A 21,355-nucleotide genomic window follows, 5' to 3' on the forward strand; every position below is an offset into this window, starting at 1 on the left:
AAAAAATTTCCAACAACTGCTGTGTTCAGCATCTGTTTTAACAAGTTGTTTTTTTCTCCAACTGCCCTCCTAGGTTGAACTTGGTCTCCATCGCGTGCCATGGGGAACACGGTGGGGTGCGCGAACCACTGGTGTAACTGTAGGATCTATAGTGATTCTGTATGTCGTGGGCAGCTTTCCAAGTTTGTCATCGAACAGGTCTTTGTACTGGGATAGCAACTGGATTGGAGGCGTGGGTTCGTATCCCACTTCTGACACCATGTAAATATTTGACTCTCACACAGGTAAAGGTGTAAGCATCTTTAATGTTCATACCAGTATCAGATATGCAGTACATCATACATTCAATCTGCTGCAGCTACTGAATACAGTAGGCGAGTTCTTACACTATAAAGCATGCACTGGGCGGAGTTATTATTACTAAGCATTCTGATTGGCTAACATACAATAGCCAATCTACAGTTTCATTAGTCACCCACTCAGCGGGGATTATTGGATAATGATCAAGAGCTGTAATCCAAGTTGATTTCCCCCTGTGAAACCCGACACAGCTTCCTCCCACTGCCTTGCCTTTGGACAGTGTGCCTGTATGCCAATAATCTGCAAGGCAATGCCATGGTTTTTTCCATGATGCATTGGAGATTTGGTGTAGGTGGTAGCGACTTCCGATGTTTGAGGCAGGGCATGCCCTAGACATACGATGCAAAAGGAGTGGGCAGAGATAACTGCAACCTTCAACAGCAGGAATCAAATCCCAGTGAACTGCTGCAAAAAAAAAAATTTGCGTGGGTGAATAGATCTTGAAATGCCACACCATCAACTGTATCACTAGCCTTAGATATCACTCAATGTACATATTCCACACTCACCTAATTATCGTTCACAGGGCCCACGGCTGAAGCTTCCGATGCCTCGCGTGTGTGAGTGTGCGCATGCGCGTGCGGCCGCCAAGAAATTGTGTCCCCTGTCCCCTCCATGTTTTGATAGCGATTTCCATCACTGACTGATGGAAATCCTCAGAGCAGGCATAGACTCAAGGAGCCAAATCCTCGAGGAGTCAAAAAAATGAGACAAACAAAATGTTTAAACATTCTCTAGTGTACTTGTTTATTATACAATGATTAGGAATTATTCTGAGTTTAAGGCAGATATACATTAAATTTAGAAATTATATTCAGTTTTAACATTTTTAGTTGAAGATAAATGTTACCAATATAAAAAATGAAGACTAATTGTCATAAAGTTGTTGGAAAAGCACTAAATGCCAAACAATGCACTTGACTATATGGAATACATTTAATGGTATTGCATTTTATTTTTACCTTTATTTAAAAAAACATCCAAATTGTGCCTTTGATATTGTAAAAATGAATATAGTTGGTAATTAAATGTACAATAATATTTAAGATATTGGCAAATGAAAATATTTTGATTTCTGGACAATCAAATGCAAGTGACATATTATATGGCATCTCAGAATGGGATTTCTTGATACAAGTTTTCTCTTTTCTCGTCAGATGCAAAAATGCTGTTTACTTCTGCTGTATAAAGAGCCTTCTTGCAGTCAATCTTCTTTATGGAACCATGAAAGCTTACCAAGTGATCTCCTTGTAGAGTCGATATACACAGCCCTTGTTAATACAACAACCATAAAATAGTTAACTGTCCCCCTTGAGTGCTGCTAGACAACTCTGCAGCAATTGCAAGTGTCCCTGAAATAAAAAAATAAACATTAAAATCACCATGCTAAAATGAAGGTTCAGCAGAAACACCAGCATTGATCTTAACGTAAACAAGCTGGGCCCAAAAACAACTTTGACAAAATTTGCAGAAACAAATTTAACTTGTCCCCCGTCCCCCTCCTGGGACCCTCCCCATACATTCCTTCCTCTTGCTTCACAATTTGCAACTCTTCACTGCTTGTGCCTCACACGTTTCTGGCCTCTGTCCAACCATCTGCCTATCAAAAATTCCCCTCACCCATATTCACATATTACAGGTGCACAACCTTTTATCCGAAGATCCAAATAACGAAAACCTCCGAATAGCGGACATTTTTTCGGTCCTTGAAGAAAGGTCCTTGAAAACGTTCACCGAGGGCGGCCCGCATCAGTGACAGCGGAACCTCCGGTCGGTCCTCGAAGAAAGGGGAACTAAATCCCCATTCATAAAAGAGAAGGTGAGGGTATATTGCGCGGGAGGGTTAATAATTGACAATATGCTGCTGCCTGCCCGCTGAGTTAAAAAGTTCCCACGGTAGACTCACGATTCACAGTGTATTGTGAGTCTTGCGTGGGAACTTTTTAACTCAGCGGGCAGGCAACAGCAGATTGTCGCTCCCTTCAGTTTCACCCCACCTACACCCCTCTGCTTCCCGGCCATGTGTGTGACCCCTTCCCTCCCCTCTCCAGCTCCCCGCCCATTGCACCGGCGCGGGGGCTTTGCACTGTCTTCACGTCGGCGATGCCAGCAGGTCAGTGCCAGTCACCGGAGACGTCAGGACCAACGGGACACCAACCCCCAGGCCCACTGCAAGCACGGAGATCCCAGAGACCCACAGCCAGCAGCAGCCCAGCCCCGTTCCAACTCCAGAGGAAAACTGCAAACTGGCCGGAGACGTCAGGACCACCAGAAGCCGTTCCCCGATGGGCCGCTACGGCGACAAGTGGCAGTTCGCCCACAGCCCGAGCTGTGCCCCCTCATCGGGACACCGACCCCCAGGCCCACTGCAAGCACGGAGATCCCAGATCAGCAACTCCAGCCCAGCCCCGTTCCAACTCCAGAGGAACATGCTCCCCGTATGGGCAGAAGCTGATGGTGTGCAAGGGACGTCTTGTTCTTGGGGTCGCGCAGCTCGGGCTGTGGGCGAACTGCCACTTGTCGCCGTAGCGGCCCATCGGGGAGCAGATTCCTCTGGAGTTGGAGGGGGGTATTGTGCTGTTTGATCGCCCCCTACTATCCCAGGGACAGGGAGACAGGACGTTCACCGAGGGCGGCCCGCAGAGGTGACAGCGGAACCTCCGGTCGGTCCTCGAAGAAAGGGGAACTAAATCCCCATTCATAAAAGAGAAGGTGAGGGTACATTGCGCGGGAGAGTAGGAATCCCAAGACAAAGTTGAGTGAGCGTTCACCGAGGGTGGCCCGCAGAGGTGACAGCGGAACCTCCGGTCGGTCCTGGAAGAAAAGGGAACTAAATCCCCTTCATAAAAGAGAAGTGGAGAGTATAGTGCCCGGGAGGGTATATCGCCCACCTGGAAGAAACCGGACATTTTTTCCAGGATGTCGTCTGCACACCAAAGCTCACCAAAGCTCACGTTTGGCGCTAAACATGGCACGCCAAAGCTCACGTTTGGCGCCAAACGCACGTCGCCTCTGCTGCACACGGATATAAGAGTGTGAAAATGTCGCCTTAGGCCGCCTAAGGGCATGTCGCCCCGCTAGGGTGACATGAGTGCGAGAGGTGATTCAATGCTGCGGTCACATTTACAAATTCAGGAATTCATTCAACACACTGCATTTCATACAGACATTTATTCTGCAAGAAAAAACTACATTGAAGACTCAAACTCGCGACCGAGGAACTGCCGGGAACAAGGCGCAAACTCGCGACCTTGCGAATATGAGCCGAGCACTCTACCACTGAGCCAGCCATTAAAATCTACGCTAAAAAATTTCCATTCCGAAGGCCGACAAATTCCGAATTACGAAAAGTGTCTGGTCCCAAGGCTTTCGGATAAAAGGTTGTGCACCTGTACTTACTTTCCTCTCCCCAGGCTTTCCTCTCCCTTCCTCACATTCAGCTTTCTTCACACCTCCCCCTCGTACCCACAATCAGCCTGAAATAGGATCCCAACCAAACATCACCTATCCATGATTTTCAGAGATGCTGGCTGACTCCAGCATTTTGTCTTTTTTGACAAGATTTACAAAGTTTAAGTAATTGGATCCGATTCTACCAGTTCTTCATGATACCATATTTCTACACTTCTAAAAACTCAACGTTCAAGATACATACACATAAAGGCCAAAGAACAGTAAGAGTTTCCTATTCCTCACTATTCTGATCACTTGTGGGACAGACGGACAGACAGACACCGCTTCCTTCACCAGCCCATTATGTAGGCAGAGGACAGGGCAAACGGGGGGGGGAGCGCTGTCTGAGTGAAATTCACACGATGCAAAGCTAAGGTGATAGACACATACCGTGATGAATATGAAGGTTGGCATTGTAATTAAAATAGCTAAAGCAGTGTACGGTAAGTCCTTTAAAAGAGGGGGGAGACGGGGGGAGAAGATGGGAGAAGGAATGGAGAAAGAGTGGAGACAACTTTTAAGAAGCCAGAGATACAAGGCTGTGAAGCTCAGCAGACATTTAACATTACCGGTCGGTTATCCTTGGTTCAGAAAACTACTGCTTACGTTTTCTTTTCCCCAATGAGCCAATGAAATTCACCGGTCAGCACCACCTACAACCTACGAGAACCTTCGACCTCCTGGCAACCCACTAGGACCTCCTGGCGACCCACCTACAGCACAAGAATTCTCGCTACTCTCCATGGCGGCTTAATTCTGGTTTACATTTTGCACTGTACAATTGTTGCTTTGCATGATGACAATAAAAGGATGATAATGGTATCTTTAATTGTAGGGTAAAACTTCCTTCGTAGCTAAACTGAAGTGGAACAATTTAAACTGGCACAAAATGTAATTAGATAGCCTTCATACTAACAAAGCTATTGAAATGAGGTAAAGCAAGACGAGGCAAAGTTGGGTGGCAGTGTGAACTGTGAGGAGGATGCTATGAGGATGCAGGATGACTTTGACAGGTTGGGTGAGTGGGCAGATGCATGGCAGATGCAGTTTAATGTGGATAAATGTGAGGTTATCCACTTTGGTGACAAAAACAGGAAGGCAGTTTATCTGAATGGTGTCAAGTTGGGAAAAAGGGAAGTAAAAAGAGATCTGTGGGGTCCTTGTTCATCAATAAGCATGCAGGCACAGCAGGCAGTGAAGAAAGCTAATAAAGTCTTCATAACAAGAGGAGTTGAGTATAGGAGCAAAGAGGTCCTTCTGCAGTTGTACAGGGCCCTAGTGAGACAACACCTGGCGAGTATTGTGTGCAGTTTCGGTGGGCGGCGCGACTCACGTCGCAGCGGCCTCTGCAGTCCGTCTGTCTTTTTGTTATTTTTTGTCCCGTTTTAATGTAGTTTTTATTTTATTTTTTATGGGGTATGTGTGTGGGTGGGGGGTGGGGGGCGGGGGGTAAACTTTTAAAATCTTTCCCCTGCACGGAGAACCCGACCTTTTCCCTGTCGGGTCTCCGTTGTCGTTGGGGCTGCAACGTGGAGCGGCCTCCAGCAGGAGCAACCTGGGGCTCCAGTCGCGGAGCTGCGGAGCTACTCACCATCGTGGAGCTGGCCGAGTTCGGAGCGGGAGGAGCTGTGGTGGCGCGCTGCTGCGACCCGACCCTCGGAGATTCGGAGGCTCCAACCGCAGGTCTGGTGGACGGTGATATCGGGAGCCCGCGGGTCCCTGCTGGGAGACCGCTTTTCGGGGCTTCCGCAACGGCGACTTCTCCCGCCCGCGGGGTCGAGGAGTACCTGGAGCGGGGCCTGACATCGCCCGGCGCGGCTTCAACGGCTGCGGGACTTTGCTAGCGCCCGCCGGGGGCTCCAACAAGACCCGGAGCGCGGCCTTGCATCACCCGGCGCGGCGTTAATGGCCGCGGGACAATTGCCATCGCCCGCCGGGGGCTTTGACTCTGACATCGGGAGGGGAATGGGGAGTGCAGGGGAGAGATAAGTTTTTTTTGCCTTCCATCACAGCGAGGAGGAGATGCGCTGTGATGGATGTCTGTGTAAATTGTGTTGTGTCTTGGGTCTTTTTTTCTTGTGTGTATGACTGCAGAAACAACATTTAATTTGAGCCTCTATGAGGTTCAAGTGACAAATAAATTGTATTGTGTATTGTGTTTTGGTCTCCAAATTTGAGGAAGGACATTCTTGCTATTGATGGAGTGTAACGTAGGTTCACGAGGTTAATACCCGGGATGGTGAACTGTCATATGTTGATAGAATGGAGCGACTGGGCTGGTATACACTGGAATTTAGAAGGATATAAGAGGGGATCTTATTGAAACATGATTATTAAGGGATTGGACAGGCAGAGGCAGGAAAAATTTTCCCGATGTTGGGGGATTCCAGAGCCAGGGGCCACAGTTTAAGAATAAGGGGTAGGCCATTTAATGATAATAATGTCTTTATTTATATAGCACATTTTTAGTCAACTTGCATTGACCCCAAAGTGCTTCACATAATTACATCCACACACACAGGCAAAGGTGGGTGAAGTGTCTTGCCCAAGGACACACACAGGCAAAGGTGGGTGCAGTGTCTTGCCCAAGGACACGACAGTATGCACTCCAAGCGGGATTCGAACCAGCTACCGTCCGGTTGACAGCCGAACACTTAGCCCATTGTGCCATCTGTCGTCCCTTTAGAACGGAGGTGAGGAAAAACTTTTTCACCCAGAGAGTTGTGAATCTGTGGAATTCTCTGCCTCAGAAGGCAGTGGAGGCCAAGTCTCTGGATGCTTTTACGAGACGGTTAGATAGAGCTCTTAAAGATAGCAGAGCCAAGGGAAAAGGGGAGAAGGCAGGAATGGGGTACTGATTGTGGATGATCAGCCATGATCACAGTGAATGGCGGTGCTGGCTTGAAGGCCCGAATGGCCTACTCCTGCACCTATTGTCTATTGGCAGATGAGAGATCAGATTTGATGCAAAGTAAAATTATTGGACATTTATAAGAGATTACAAGGTAAGAAAATACAACATCAAGGAGATATTTGAACAAGAGAATAATAATTTTAAACTGAAAGTACCAGTGAACAAGTCAAAATAAGTTAGCAAGCTTATACACCCAAGGAATGTTAGGTGAATGCAACTTCACTTTCAGCATTTAAACAAGTTAAACACACATAATGTAAGGTTTATCATAGAATATTTGGACTTTATCTGTATATAATTATTTTAAATTAATTTTATGGAGCACTAGCACAAACATTACCTTGGAATGTTTTAGTTCCAGTTCTGCCAATTCTACAAGGTTTTTTCGAAATGCTGCAACTCTTCGAGTTTTGAAGTCTATAAGCTCTAGGAACAAAATTTCAATTATCAATTTTACAATCTCAAAGATTAATAAATCTCTTGGTTGCTAAGAGAGTCAATGACTATAGGAACGATCCTGCTCTCACCGATAAAATTGAATAGTATAATATACAAGAAGAACCCAATTATTCACAATATAATAAGAATTTGGAAACAAATAAAAGTATCCTTGAAATTAAATAATTTATCAGTACTAACCCCACTATTGAACAACCCCGCATTCAAACCTTCTCTCATCGACAACACATATCAACAATGGGATAGACTGGGGATTAGGAAAGTAGGGGATATGTATGAATTGGGTAAACTTATCATTTCAACAATTAAAATTAAAATTTAAATTGAAGGATAATCAATATTTTAAATATATACAGGTATGTGACTTTATGAAGAAATATATACATAGATTTCAAACTATATTTTTAGACCCTTTAGAAGAAGCAATGAATATTAAGGCTGATTCACAAAAATTAATTTCATACTTTTATAATAATATATTAGATAGAGAATCACCCTCAACAGAAGCACTAAGGGAAGATTGGGAACATGAGCTAATGATAAAGATCTCGAAGGATAGATGGGAAAAGTATTTGATGAATACACATAACTGTTCTATTAATACAAGACATAATTTAATTCAATTCAAATTATTACATAGACTATATTATTCAAAAACGAGGTTGAATAAATTTTATCCAAACGTCTCTCCCAGATGCGATAAATGTTTGTTTCAAAACGCTAATTTAACACATTCATTTGTAGGATGTACAAAGTTGAATAAATTTTGGAGTGATATATTTGATATATTTACAAAGCTCTTCAAGTCAAGAATAGAACCCAAAATGGAATGGATTATATTTGGAATAATAGGAGAAGATACCAATTTAAATAAAGACCAAAATGTTTTTTTTAATTATGGGTTAATAATTGGAAAGAAATTGATACTTAAATTTTGGAAAAATACAACCATACCAACTGTTAAAATGTGGATTAGGAATATGATGGACATAGCACGCCTTGAAGAAATGAGACTCCGACTAATAGATAAATATGACCAATTCTTAAGGAGTTGGTCTCCTTTCATCGACTTTTTGGAATCATGTGATGCAGCGGTACCATAAGGATTGCTGATTTCAGTTCATGACGTGGATAGATCTACATCTCCGAATATAGATTTGAAAAATTCTCTTTTAAGGGGCCTTTTCTTCTATTTCTACTTTCCACCTTTTCTTTTTTATTTTATTTTTTTATTTTTATTTTTTATATCCACACTTCACATTTTTCTACTCTCTACCATCTATTTTCCACTCTTTCCCCTTTCTATTGTTTTCTTTTTCTTGTCTTGCCTACTCATAACATAAAACTAGAGGTTGTACATAGAATGGATTACGGTATGACATAGTTGGCACCTAAAATTAGGTGCCACTGTATTGTTTTGTAATGTATTAACTTCTAATAAAATAAACAAAAAACAAGAGAGTCAATGACTGCTCAATTCTTTTCACAATGCCTTTCTGGATCCAATGGGAAAATTACTCCATTCACTGCTCCGTACCTTGTAAGCATACTTGAATATAAACAGGAAATGCTAGAAAAAGTCGGGTCAGACAGCATCTGTGGTAAGAGAAGCAGAGTTCGCGTTTCAGGGCCAAGACTGCTGAGCATTTATAGCACTCCCATTTTCATGCGCAAGGAGGATCTGCAGCTGCTGGTTTAAACCAAAGACAGACTAAAAAAAACTGGAGTAACTCAGCGTGTCAGGCAGCATCTCTGGAGAAAAGGAACAGGTGACATTTCGGGTCAAGACCCTTATTCAGACCGAGAGTCAGGGGAAAGGAGAATGAGATATATTGACAGTACTTAAAATGAATGGAAGATATGCAGAAAGCAATGATAATCAAGGAAATGTGGAGCCCACAATGGTCCATTGTTGGCTGTGGGATAGGTGATACCGAGTTAATACAGACAATGGAACTGAACAGAATGACAGTAAAACTAGTACAACGACTAGGGCGAGGGAGGGACGGAGAGAGAGGGGATGCAAAGGTTACTTGAAGTTAGAGAAATCAATATTAATACCACTGGGTTGTAAGCTGTGCAAGCAAAATATAAGGTGCTATTCCTCCAATTTACATTTGGCCTCACTCTGAAAATAGAGGAGGCCCAGGACAAAGAGGTCAATATGGGAATGGGAAGGGGAGTTAAAGGGTTTGGCAAATGCAGTAACGTTAACTTGGGTCTTCTCGCTCTCATTTATCATTCCAACATAATTAAAACCGATTATCTGATCATCATAAAACTGCTTCAAGTAACTTGCAGTGTGCAAATCGGCTGGTGTTTCCTACATTACATTGACTACTTTTTAACCGAGGGTAAAATGTTAAAATATTGCAAACGGTTTGTGAATTACATTATTATTCATCAAAAAAACAGTACGCTGAAGACTAGTTATTTTTAATACCCTAAAATATCAGCTCTAAAAGATCTTGTATCTTTCATAAAAATTAGCACTTTTCTAGCTTTACTGCTTAATTGAAAGGCCACTGACTTATTGCACAAGCACTTCTAAAAAGTAGTTAATCATGTGCAAACTTTCAAAAGGATACATGAAAGTCTTCTGCTTAAGAATTGCATTTCAAAAATGTAATGATACAAAACATTTACCTTGCTTTGCCGACTCTGACAGCTTCTCAAATTTTTGACAGCAGAACTGTTGGTTGGTCTCAGCTTGAAGGACATCTTTGTTCTTAGCTCTTGCTCTATCCAACAGCTTGTTTGCATTTTCATAATCCACCAAAGACCTTGCTCGTCTATAAAGGAGGTCCTGAGTACGTAAAGTAAGATTTTAAGATAGATTTGCAAGGTCTGTGAAAATCACACAAGGTTGCACAAATTGTGTCAAGGCACTTGACTTAATGTGAATGTTTCTCCTACAAAGATTTAGTGATTTGCATTAAATGACAATCATGTAGTTGGAATATTGCAAAGTTTACTTTGTTTTGTGTGCGTTTGAGTGCATTTACACCTGTTCAGTAAAATGTTCCAATGCATTTGAAGGTAGATAAATCTCCTGGGCCTGATCAGATATATCTGAAGACAGTGGGAAACCAGAGAAGAAATTGCAGGCACTGAGATACATGCATCATTATTAGACATGGGTCAGATAGACTTGAAGGTGGCTAATGTTGTGCTTTTATTTAACAAGGGCTGCAAGGAAAAGCCTTGAGAACTATAGACCGGTGAGCTTAACATCTGTGGTAGGCAAATTACTGGAGAGTGTTCTTCATGTACACATTTGGAAAGTCAGGGAATAGGGATAGTCAGCATGGTTTTGTACATGGGATATTGTATTCAAAATCTGATTGAGTTTTTAAGTAACCAAAAGGTTGATGAGGGCAAAGCCATAGATTACATGGACTTCAGTAAGACATTTGATAAGGTTCCGCATGATATGCTGCTCTGAAAGTGTATGGTATACAGGGAGACCTAGCCGACTGGATAGTGAATTGCCTTCATGGAAGGAAGCAAAGGGTGATGGTGGAAGGTTGTTTTTTGGACTGGAGACTTGTACCTAGTGCTGTGCCTCAGGGATCGGTCCTGGGTCCATCGCTGTTTGTCGTTTACATCAACGATTTGAATGAGAATGTAGAAAGCATGATTAGCAATTTTACAGATGATACTAAAGTGGGGGTATTGTAGATAGCGATGATGATTATCAAAAAATACAACAGGATCTTGATCAGTTGAGCAAGTGGGCTGAGGAAAGGTTAATGAAGTTTAATGCAGATATGTACGAGCATTTTGGGAAGTCAAATTAGGTCAAGACTTTCACAGTCAATGGCAGGGCACTGGGGAGTGTTGTAGAGTAAAGGGATCTAGGAGTGCAGGTACATAGCTCCTTGAAAGTGGCATCACAGGTAGATAGGGTGGTCAAGGTAGCTTTCGGTACATTGGTCTTCATCAGTCAGGGTATTGAGTGCAGAAGCTGGGATGTTACGTTACAGTTGTACAAAACATAGGTGATGCCGCATTTGGAGTATTGTTTTCAGAGATCTATGAGCATTTTGCCAGAACTAGAGGGCCTGAACTATCAGAAGAGATTGGGCAGGTTAGGACTTTATTCCTTGAAGCACAGGAGGATGAGGTGTATAAGATCATGAGAGGAATAGTTAGGGTAAATGCAGTCTTTTACCCAGAGTAAAGGAATTTAAAAAAATCAGAGGGGAAAGTTTTAAGACGAGGGGAAAGATTCAATAGAAATCTGAAGGGCAATTTCCTCAGGGGCAATTTCCACAGAGGGTGAAGGGTATATGGATCAAGCTACCAGTGGGGGTAGTTGAGGCAGATACTATAAACACATTAGATTTAGACAGTTACATGGATAGGAAATATTTAGAGGGATATGGGCAAAATGCAGGCAGATGGGACGAGTGCAAGTGGTGCATCTTGGTCAGCACAGGCAAGTTGGGCCGAAGAACCTATTTCAGAACAGACAATGCCCACTCCCCCGCATATTCCATTCTGAGTAAAGCACATTTGCAGAATGAACTTGGTATAAGTACTAACTCTGATGATATCACAGGTTTGTCCCTTTAAATAAATTTGTAAACACTGTCTAAGGGATTTCTCGACACGAAATTGGGGGTACAGCTAATGTGATAAGCTTCCAGGCTGTTGGACCTTGGGTGCAAGTCAGATTAGCTTACTCCACTGTCCAATTGTGGCCCATGTTGTGTAAAATAGACACAAAATGCTGGAGTAACTCAGCGGGACAGGCAGCACCTCTGGAGCGAACAAATGGGTGACAATTCGTGTCGAGACCCTTCTTCAGTCTGAAGATCTGTTTGAAGAAGGGTCTTGACCCGAAACGTCACCCATTCCTTCTCTCCAGAGATGCTGCCTGTCCTTCCAAGTTACTCCAGCATTTAGTGTCTATCTTTGATTTAAACCAGCATCTGCAGTTCTTTCCTACCCATGTTGTGTAATACTGCTTAGTCCTACTCAACTACTGAACACAGATAGTTGGGCAATTCAAATGCTGTGATTTTTGTAGGGTGGAAAACTGTCCAGTTCACCATGTTCCCAATGTTAATGAATTGGCATAGATAGGATAGGTAATCAACTCTTTCTCCCAGGGCAGGACAATGTAAAACTAGAGGGCACAGGTTTAAGATGAGAGGAGAGAAATATCTGAGGGATAGGTTTTTGCCCACACAGAGGGTGGTGTATATAAGGAATGAGCTGCCAGTGGAAAATACGATTACATTGTTTAAAAAGCATTGGGACAGATACCTAGATAAGAAGGATATAGGGGATTTGGGCCTGATGTGATAAGTGATCAGAATGGGTGAAGTGGGCTGAAAGAGGCCATTTCTGCAGTATGTCACAGATTCTATGTCAACCATGCAAAATTGGCTTATTTTTAATTGATTATAAATGTCGTTCAAAGCAGTGATAGGATTCAGTGATAAAATTCTGATACCCTATTGCTTGATGCAAGGTGAAGACTGCAATTGCGAAGATCAGAATGTCCTCCAGTTAATTTATTAATTGTGGGGCTAAGATGAAGTATACACTTCATTATTCATAATACAAACATCTACTTCTCACCCTTTTGCAAAAGTGAAACAGACCAGCAGTGTTCTGTTCTGTTCTGTTCACTGCTTACAGAAATCACCGTGTTCTCGGTGTGGTGGGAGGGCAAGCAACTAAAGTGAAACTGGAGGTTTTTGACATTAAATCAATTGGTTGAGTTAAAATTCCCCTTCCATGTTCGTTCTCACTTACATCTTGCAATTATTTTTAGTTAAAAACTCTGAGAAATCAAGAGAATAATCTAATCTTATGTGATTATGTAAATCCAGCACGTGGTTTAAAAATGACTTACCTTACCAGCTTGCGATTCTCTTAAGTAATACCTCAAAAGATCAGAAAGCTTTAGGTCTTCATCTGCTGATACTCGTGCTTCTATTTTCTGGAAATAAAGTGCAAGATATTAAGCACAAAATGTCAGAAACATTTGCCAGTCTAGTCTTTATACAATTTGGTCCAAGCTCAAAATAGGCTCCTTACAACATCCATTGTGATTAAATGACACAGATGTCAAATTAATGGCAGTAAGGAAAAAGCAAGAATATATTAAGTCAGTGAGAACAGGATTATTAATACGGATTTAAGAACTGAGTCTCGATGAATTTATGAAATGGTAAACACGTCTGGCCATGCTGACCATGATATCCCATCTGCACTAGTCCCACCGTCCCACGTTTGGCCCAAATCCCCCTAAACCTTTCCTGTCCATGTACCTGTCCAAGTGTCTTTTAAATATTAATATAGTGCCTCTAAATGTTGTTACAGCACCATCTGTTAAAATATTTTGTGGTTGTAACTAATAGAATAGGTAAAGATGTGGTGCTTTGGGCGTAAAGACAACTTTTGAGATAAATGACATTCGGGTTAATAAATGAAATTAAAGTACATACTGAGGTAATATACTAGATTGAAAATTGAATGCAGAACTAATAACTGAATAGGAATCAAGAGATCATATTTGTTAGGGGTCTGTAATTAGTGAGATAAAGTGTTAGAGTCATACAGCCTTCCATGTTAGTTCTCACTTACATCTTGCAATTATTTTTGACTAGGTGACTAGAAAAGACTAGGCTTGTATTCACTGGAGTTTAGAAGGATGAGGGGGAATCTTATAGAAACATATAAAATTATAAAAGAACTGGACAAGCTAGATGCAGGAAAAATGTTCCCAATATTGGGCGAGTCCAGAACCAGGGGCCACAGTCTTAGAATAAAGGGGAGGTCATTTAAGACTGAGGTGAGAAAAAACGTTTTCACCGAGAGAATTGTGAATTTATGGAATTCCCTGCCAGAGGGCAGTGGAGGCCAAATCACTGGATGGATTTAAGAGAGAGTTAGATAGAGCTCTAGGGGCTAGTGGAGTCAAGGGATATGGGGAGAAGGCAGGCACGGGTTATTGATAGGGGACGATCAGCCATGATCACAATGAATGGTGGTGCTGGCTCGAAGGGCCGAATGGCCTCCTCCTGCACCTATTTTCTATGTCTAGCATGGAAGCAGGCCCAATGGCCTAACTCGTCCATGTTGACCGAGCTGCCCATCTAAGATAATCCAATATTCTTCTAAACCTTTCCTGTCCATGTACCTGTCCAAACGTCTTTTAAATGTTGTTATTGTACCTGCCTCAACTATGTTCTCTGGCACTTGGTTCCATATAGCCACAACACTGTGTGGGAAAGTTGCTCCTCAGGTTTCTATTAAGTCTTTCCCCTCTCAATGTAAAGCTCTGCTCTCTGGTTCTTGATCCTCCTACCCTGGGGGGGGGGGGGAAGTGTGTATTCACCCCTGTTCCCCTCATGATTTTATCACCTAAATTAAGATAGATTTAGAAGATTTTATCTAAATCTAAGTAATCTAAATTTAATTCCATTAGCTTAACATCACCCCTCAGCTTCCTGTGCTCCAAGGAATAAAGTCTTAGCCTGTCCAACCTCTCCCTGTAGCTAAGACCTCAAATCCTGGCATCCTTGTAAATATTCTCTCTATGCATTCCTGCTTAATGGCATATTTCCTATAGGAGAGTGACCAAAACTGAACACAATCCTCCAAGTGCACCATTACCAGCATATTGTACAACTGTAACAATGTCCCAATCTCGATACTCAATTCCCTGATTTAAGGTCAGCATGCCAAAAAACCTCCTTCACCACCCTATCTGTCTGAAACGTCATTTTCAGTGTTGTCCTCCGAGATCCCTCTGCTCTACAAACTCATCAGGGCCCTATCATTCCCTGTGAAGTTTCTGCCCTGTCTTGACTTCTCAAAACGCAACACCTCAGTTATCTAAAGTAAAATCCATTAGCCATTCCTCAGCGCACTTGCCTAGCAGATCAAGGTCATGTTGTAATTCTTGATAAGCATTTTCAAGTGTCCATGATACCACCTATTTTAGTGTCATCTGCAAACTTACTAATCAGGCCTTATACATTCTCATCTAAATCGTTGCTATAAACTATTCACAGCAATGGGCCCAGCACCGATCCCAGAGCTAATTATTCACAGGCCTCCAATGTGATAAACAACATTCCTTCACCACCCTCTGCTTCCTACCATGCAGCCAATTCTTTATCCAGTTAGTTACTGCGACCCATGCAATCCAACCTTCCAGAGCATCTTTATCATGTATAATCTTTCAAAGGCCTCGTTGAAATCCATATAGATTAAATCTACAACCCTGCCCTCATAAACCTTCTTGGTTACTTCTTCAAAAAACTCAATCAAACTTGAGAGACATAATCTCCCACATTAAAAACCATGGTGATTACCCTTAATCAACCTGAAGAATCAATTCTGAAGAAAAGGATTACCCCTAATCAGTCTGAAGAAGGGTCTCGACCCGAAACGTCACCTGTTCCTTCGCTCCATAGATGCTGCCTCACCTGCTGAGTTTCTCCAGCATTTTTGTCTACCCCTAATCAACCTATCTTTTCAAATGCATGTATATGCATGGTTATATGGTTATATCTTACCCCTCAGAATCCACTCCAGTAATTTTTAATGGAGGCAGGAGTTGCTGCAGGAGATAATGCAGGAGTTGGTGCTGAGACTGCAGCTTTTCACAATTTCGATTAATGATTTGAAGAGGGAATTAAATGTGTTGATGATAAAAATATGAGTATCAATCTCAGATTAAGAGGAGAACTCCCTTTACAATTATAACTAATTTGTTATTGTTCTTTTCCAGTTCTGACAAAGGGTCTTCAGCCTACTTTCAGGAGTAATAGATAGATTACTCAAGGACTTTTGGAGTATAAGATGGCAAAATGAAAAGACAGATGGATTATATTTTTAATTGATGACAAAATGAAATTAGAAATTCAGAAGAGGGTTATATTTAAATCTGCGTATATTTAAGGCCAATAGTAAAGTCGCCTTACTGGAATTATACAAGGCCCTGGTGAGACCTGCATCTGAAATAATACAGGTTTGGTCTTTATGCAACCAAGGTTCATCAGCTGGATTCTTGGATGGGGGCATTTGGCCTACGAGGAAAGATTAAACGGTTGTGATCCTTATTCTACAGATTTTGGAAGAATAAGAGATGATCTTTTTGAAGCAAATACAATTCTTAAACACCTTGACACCTGGATTGGTGAAAGGAAAATGTTTCCCCTAACTGGATGTCAGGAACCAGGAGGCAGTCGTTCAGATCAGAAACAAGATATTTATTTGTAGAAACAAGGAACTGTAAATGTTGGTTTACAAAAAAGACCCAAAGTGCTCGAGTAACTCAGCGGGTCAGGCAGCATCCCTGGAGAATATAGATAAGTGATGTTTCAGGTCAGGACCTTTCTTACAAGTAATCTTCAGAAATAGAGATATTACTTTGCCCTGGCTAAATCTTTGAAGTTCCCTACACAAGCGGGATGTGGAGGCTTTGCCATTAAATATATTCAGTACTAAGATTGAGTAATATATTCAGTACTAAGATATGAAGGGAATCAATAAATATTGGGTTGGTGCAGGAAAGTGGCACAGTGATGAAAGATCAGCTGTAGTCTTACTGAAGAAGGCTCCCGACCCAAAACGTTGCCCATCCATGTTCTCTGGGGATGTTGTCTGACCCGGAGTTACTCCAGCACTTTGCATCATCAAATGGCCTAGCCCTGTCTCTCATATTTTTTAAACAATATTTTAATTAATGTTTTGTATCATTCAGGATACATGGGAAACTCGTGCTAACGAGGCTAAGAGTTAATGTGTATTCCAAACTACTATTAAATGGAGTAGTTTTGCAGGCTAGTTTTAGAGCAACCACAATAGTCAAATAAAATAACTGATAAGATGACAGAATTACTGTGGGGATAATCTATAAATGACATCACCATTTTATCCCATCCTTCCCTCCCTTACCCTCTCTGCAATTTAAAGCCAACACGTTTTCTTTCTCAGTTCTGACGAAGGGTCTTAAAACTAAAATTATAACTTTTCTCTTTCCACAGTTGCTGCCTGACCTGCAGAATGTCTCTCGCATTGTCTGTTTGCATTTCAGATTTCCAGCATCAGCAGTTTTTTCACTAAATTTGGGTGACACTATGAATGGACTCCACTACTTTGAGATCAACTAATTTCCTTTCTAAAGAATCATCAAGCCTCTTTGTGAAAATATTCTCTTATTAGCCCTCCAACACCTCTAGTTGCAGTTTTACTTATTCAATCACCAGCAGATCATCTTCAGCAATACCTCCCTTCAAATTGTGGGCCCTTCTTTGCACCGTTCAAAATTTCTACAGACAGGCTGGCAGCCTCAACCTCATCACCACCTTCCTCAACTCACATGTCTGTGCAACCATACTTTTTTTTTGTGGTAGCCAATTTTGGACAAGCTGTAATTCTTTTCAATTAAAAACTCTGGAAGAATGAGTCACTGCCAACCATACCAAAAACTATTGTTTCCAACAATTCCAAGTCTTCATTTGCAAATTCTGGATTCTATTTATCCTGCAAATGAATATCTACCTCCAAATAATATGCTAATCCATTATGACTTTCACTTCTATTTGACTATACCAATGATTCCCTTCCTTCTGACTAAATTTAAGCTGGTACATATTCTGCTGCATTGCCCCCCCCCCCTCCCCTCCTTTATTATTCCTGACCTTGCAAATAGCAGCTTTCTCAGCCAATTCTTTTACAATCCCATTTTAGCTCTGCCTAACCCTCCCTCAAATAAAGCCTCTATCCTCCATCCAAGCTACCTACACCCCCCCCCCCCCAACCAAAATATCATATTAACTTGTTTTTCTAATTGGAGCTTATATTTCCTGTCCCCACATCCCACCACTGATAGTCATCTAGATAACTTCAAATATATAAAGAGTAAAAGAAAGGAAAGAGTGGACGCTGGATGGCTGGAAAATGGCACTGGAGAAGTAGTAATGGAGAACAAAGAAATGGCAGATAAACTAAATATACGTTTTTTGCACCAGTCTTCACATCTGAAGACACCAGCAGTTTGCCAGAATTTCGAGTTGCGTCAGAAGTGAGTGCAGTCACTATTACCGAGAAGGTGCTTGGTAAGCTGAAAGGCTTGATGGTCGATAAGTCACCTGGACCAGATAGACTACATCCCGTTCTAAAATAAGTAGCTGTTGAGATTGTGGAGGCATTTGTACTGATCTTTCAAGAATCACTAGAGCCAGGAATGGTCCCAGAGGAACTGGAAACATCGCAAATTTAATTCCACTGTTTAAGAAAGGAGTGAGGCAAGAGAAAGAAAACTATAGGCTGGTTAGCTTGAATTCAGTGGTTGGTAAGAAAGTTACAAGCATGATAGACAAAGGAGAGTTAGTGGATGTTGTTCACTTGGATTTTCAGAAGGCATTTGATGCGGTCCCACATGTTGAGGCTGCTAAACAAGATAGGACCCCATGGTATTAGAGACAAGGTACCAGCATGTCCTTGTCTTCTGCCTGTCAGCCAATCTCTCCAATACCATGGGCTTCTATTTGTTTAGCAGCCTCAACATGTGGTACCTTCTACTTTGGAAGAAGGAATAAAGGCATAAACTACTTTCTAAATGGGGAGAGGATTCAAAAATCAGAAGTGCAAAGGGACTTGGGAGTGCTGGAACAGGATTCCCAAATGGATAATTTGCAGGTTGAGTCCATGGCAAGGAAGGCAAATGCAATGCTAGCATTCATTTCAAGGGGACTGAAGTATAAACGCATGGATGTAATGCTAAGGCTTTATAAGGCACTTTTATAAGGCAAGGCCACATTTGGAATATTGTGAGCAGTTGTGGGTACCATATCTGAGAAAGGTTGTGCTGGCATTAGAGGGTCCAGTGGAGGTTTACGCAAATCATCCCAGGGTTAACGTATGGGACGCTTGATGGCTCTGGGCCGGAACTTGCTGGAGTTTAGAAGGATGAGGGGTTATCTTATTAAAACCTACTGATTAATGAAAGGCTAAGATAGAGCAGACATGAAAAGGATGTTTACGGTATTGGGAGAGTCTAGAACCAGAGGATAGAAACTCAGAATAAAAGGACGTACCTTTAGAATGGAGATAATGAGGAATTTCTTTGGCTAGAGGGTGATGAATCTATTGCCACATACGGCTGTGGAGGCCAGGATATGGGGTATTTTTATGCAGAGATTGATAGGTCCTTGATTAGTAAGGGTATCAAAGATTATAGTAGAAGGCGGAAGAATGGGGTTGAGAGAGGAAAATAGATCAGCCATGATTGCATGGTGGAGTACTTAATTGGCCTAATTCTGCTCCTATGTCTTATGATCTTATAACGTGCTCTGGAGAACAGCCGTTCCTTCACTTATCTGCAACTTCCTTGGAAGAAAATACTGAAAACAATTATTTAACCAAGTTTTACCAGACCTGGATTAGAAGGTTTCAGCTAAAGGGAGAGGTTGGATAGACGTCGATAGTTTTCTCTGGAACGTTGGAGGTTAAGGGAAGACCTGATAGAAGTATATAAAATTATGAAGGGGCATAGATAAGATAGACAGTCAGAACCGTTTCCCCAGGATGGAAATGTATAACACTAGAGGCCATAACTTTAAGGTGAGATGTGCAAGGCAATTTTTTGTTTTTTACAGTGTTGGTGTTGTGAGGCGTAGAACACATTGCAAGGGTGGTGGTAGGGACAGATACGATAGTGGTGGTTAAAAGGCTTTTAGATAGGCACATGGCAGTGCAGCGAATCGAGGGATATGGATCATACAGACAGATGTAGTCAGTTTAGCTTGGCATCATGTTCAGCATAAACATTGTGGGCCGAAGGGCCTGATCTGTTATACTGTTCTACGTTTTTAATCATCATCCAAAATATTTCCTCATTTGATTCAGCATTTCCTGTTTATTGATTCAGCATTTCCTGTTTCTTGATTCAGCATTTCCTGTTTCTTGATTCAGTGAAGCATAGCTTTCCCCATGTTAAAATCAGCTCAATAAATGGATGCTGCTGCTATGTATTCATGCTGACATAGTACAAGGTGATCACCTTTTAAAAAAAAAAAAATTGCAAGCGTATTCAAGTTCAGCTAAATTTCAAAACCTGGAAGATAAGCAAATTAGGTACATGCAAGTCAAAATTGACATACCCTTGTTTTTTCAAATAATTCTGATAACTTCAAGAAAAATCTGAAACAAAATTAGGAATACATTACTAAACTGTAAAGTTTTTTTTTAAATAACGTATAGTGCTAATAAGTATAGGAAATTTGTTACATCAGTAATTCCAATAAAAGTCACCATTCGTAACTATGAAAATCATTATTTCATTGAGAATCATCGAAACTCAATTGTTCAATAATTGCTCCTGGATTTTGTAGATGGTACACTGCAGTTGGTCTGGAGGGAGTGAATGTTGACGACCTCCATCTTAAAACAACACAAGTGCAATGGTCCACCTCCCTGCATTTACCAGCAAGATCCAGGTTAATATTTAACTGAGAAAAACCTTTTGATACTTTTAATAACTGCCTTTTAAATGTCAAGGGTCAATCGCCGCAGGATCTGTAGCAGAATAAAGGTTCCTCTAATGAGCTGAATAGCTATTTTACTCCAGTTTTCACTTCTCAATATATCATGGTCCTAATATTATGATATAATATGTATTTAAAACAAATGCAACCATGTACTAAATATTAACTTTAATGCACTTAAAATTGATTGGACTGCTAGACTACATGTTGTTTAACCCGGATCATGTAAAAGGTTATAAGCAAGATGAAATTCATAGCTTTTCTCTCAATCAGCCTGCTAGTTAAGTGAAAGCTTTGTAACAGATTAATTTTCATTGGCCGGATAGTAATCGACTTGCTAGGGGTTTAGTGAATTTCAGCATGGCAATGTAGGAGTATCTATTTAAGTAGTAATCAGTAGCTCTTTGTTTTAATTATTGATCTGACCATCAGACAAGCACACAAATTGTATGATGTAGTATATCAGGATACAAGTAATACAGGCGATCCCCAGGTCAAGGGGAGCTGCATTTCTAGAAAATGATCCTTATCGCATTTTTCCATAACGTAGATGATGCAGTTTTGCATGAGTCAAGAAATGAAATATGAAAAGAAAATTGGGTTTGTTTACTTTTTCCTTATATAAATTTTGCAAGAGCGAATTTTCATG

The 21,355-nt window shown here is 41.4% G+C and overlaps 1 protein-coding gene across 2 annotated transcripts in view; it reads right to left on the reverse strand.

Moving 5' to 3' along the window:
* Positions 1-1,082: 1,082 nt before the first annotated feature.
* snx6 (sorting nexin 6) overlaps positions 1,083-21,355 on the reverse strand; it is a 50,831-nt gene continuing 30,558 nt past the window's right edge. The window contains exons 10-15 of one of the 2 annotated variants that reach the window (XM_033027112.1): positions 20,323-20,362; positions 16,138-16,242; positions 13,056-13,142; positions 9,833-9,992; positions 7,068-7,153; positions 1,083-1,712 (exon numbers count right to left, since the gene is read on the reverse strand). In XM_033027112.1, the coding sequence (XP_032883003.1) occupies positions 1,659-1,712; positions 7,068-7,153; positions 9,833-9,992; positions 13,056-13,142; positions 16,138-16,242; positions 20,323-20,362 (532 nt within the window). In that variant the 3' untranslated portion in view covers positions 1,083-1,658. The remainder of the gene's footprint in view (positions 1,713-7,067; positions 7,154-9,832; positions 9,993-13,055; positions 13,143-16,137; positions 16,243-20,322; positions 20,363-21,355) is intronic. The other variant, XM_033027113.1, reaches the window with a different exon arrangement.

This window comes from Amblyraja radiata, chromosome 9 (assembly GCF_010909765.2).
Source record: "Amblyraja radiata isolate CabotCenter1 chromosome 9, sAmbRad1.1.pri, whole genome shotgun sequence".
Classification (NCBI taxonomy): Eukaryota; Metazoa; Chordata; class Chondrichthyes; order Rajiformes; family Rajidae; genus Amblyraja; species Amblyraja radiata.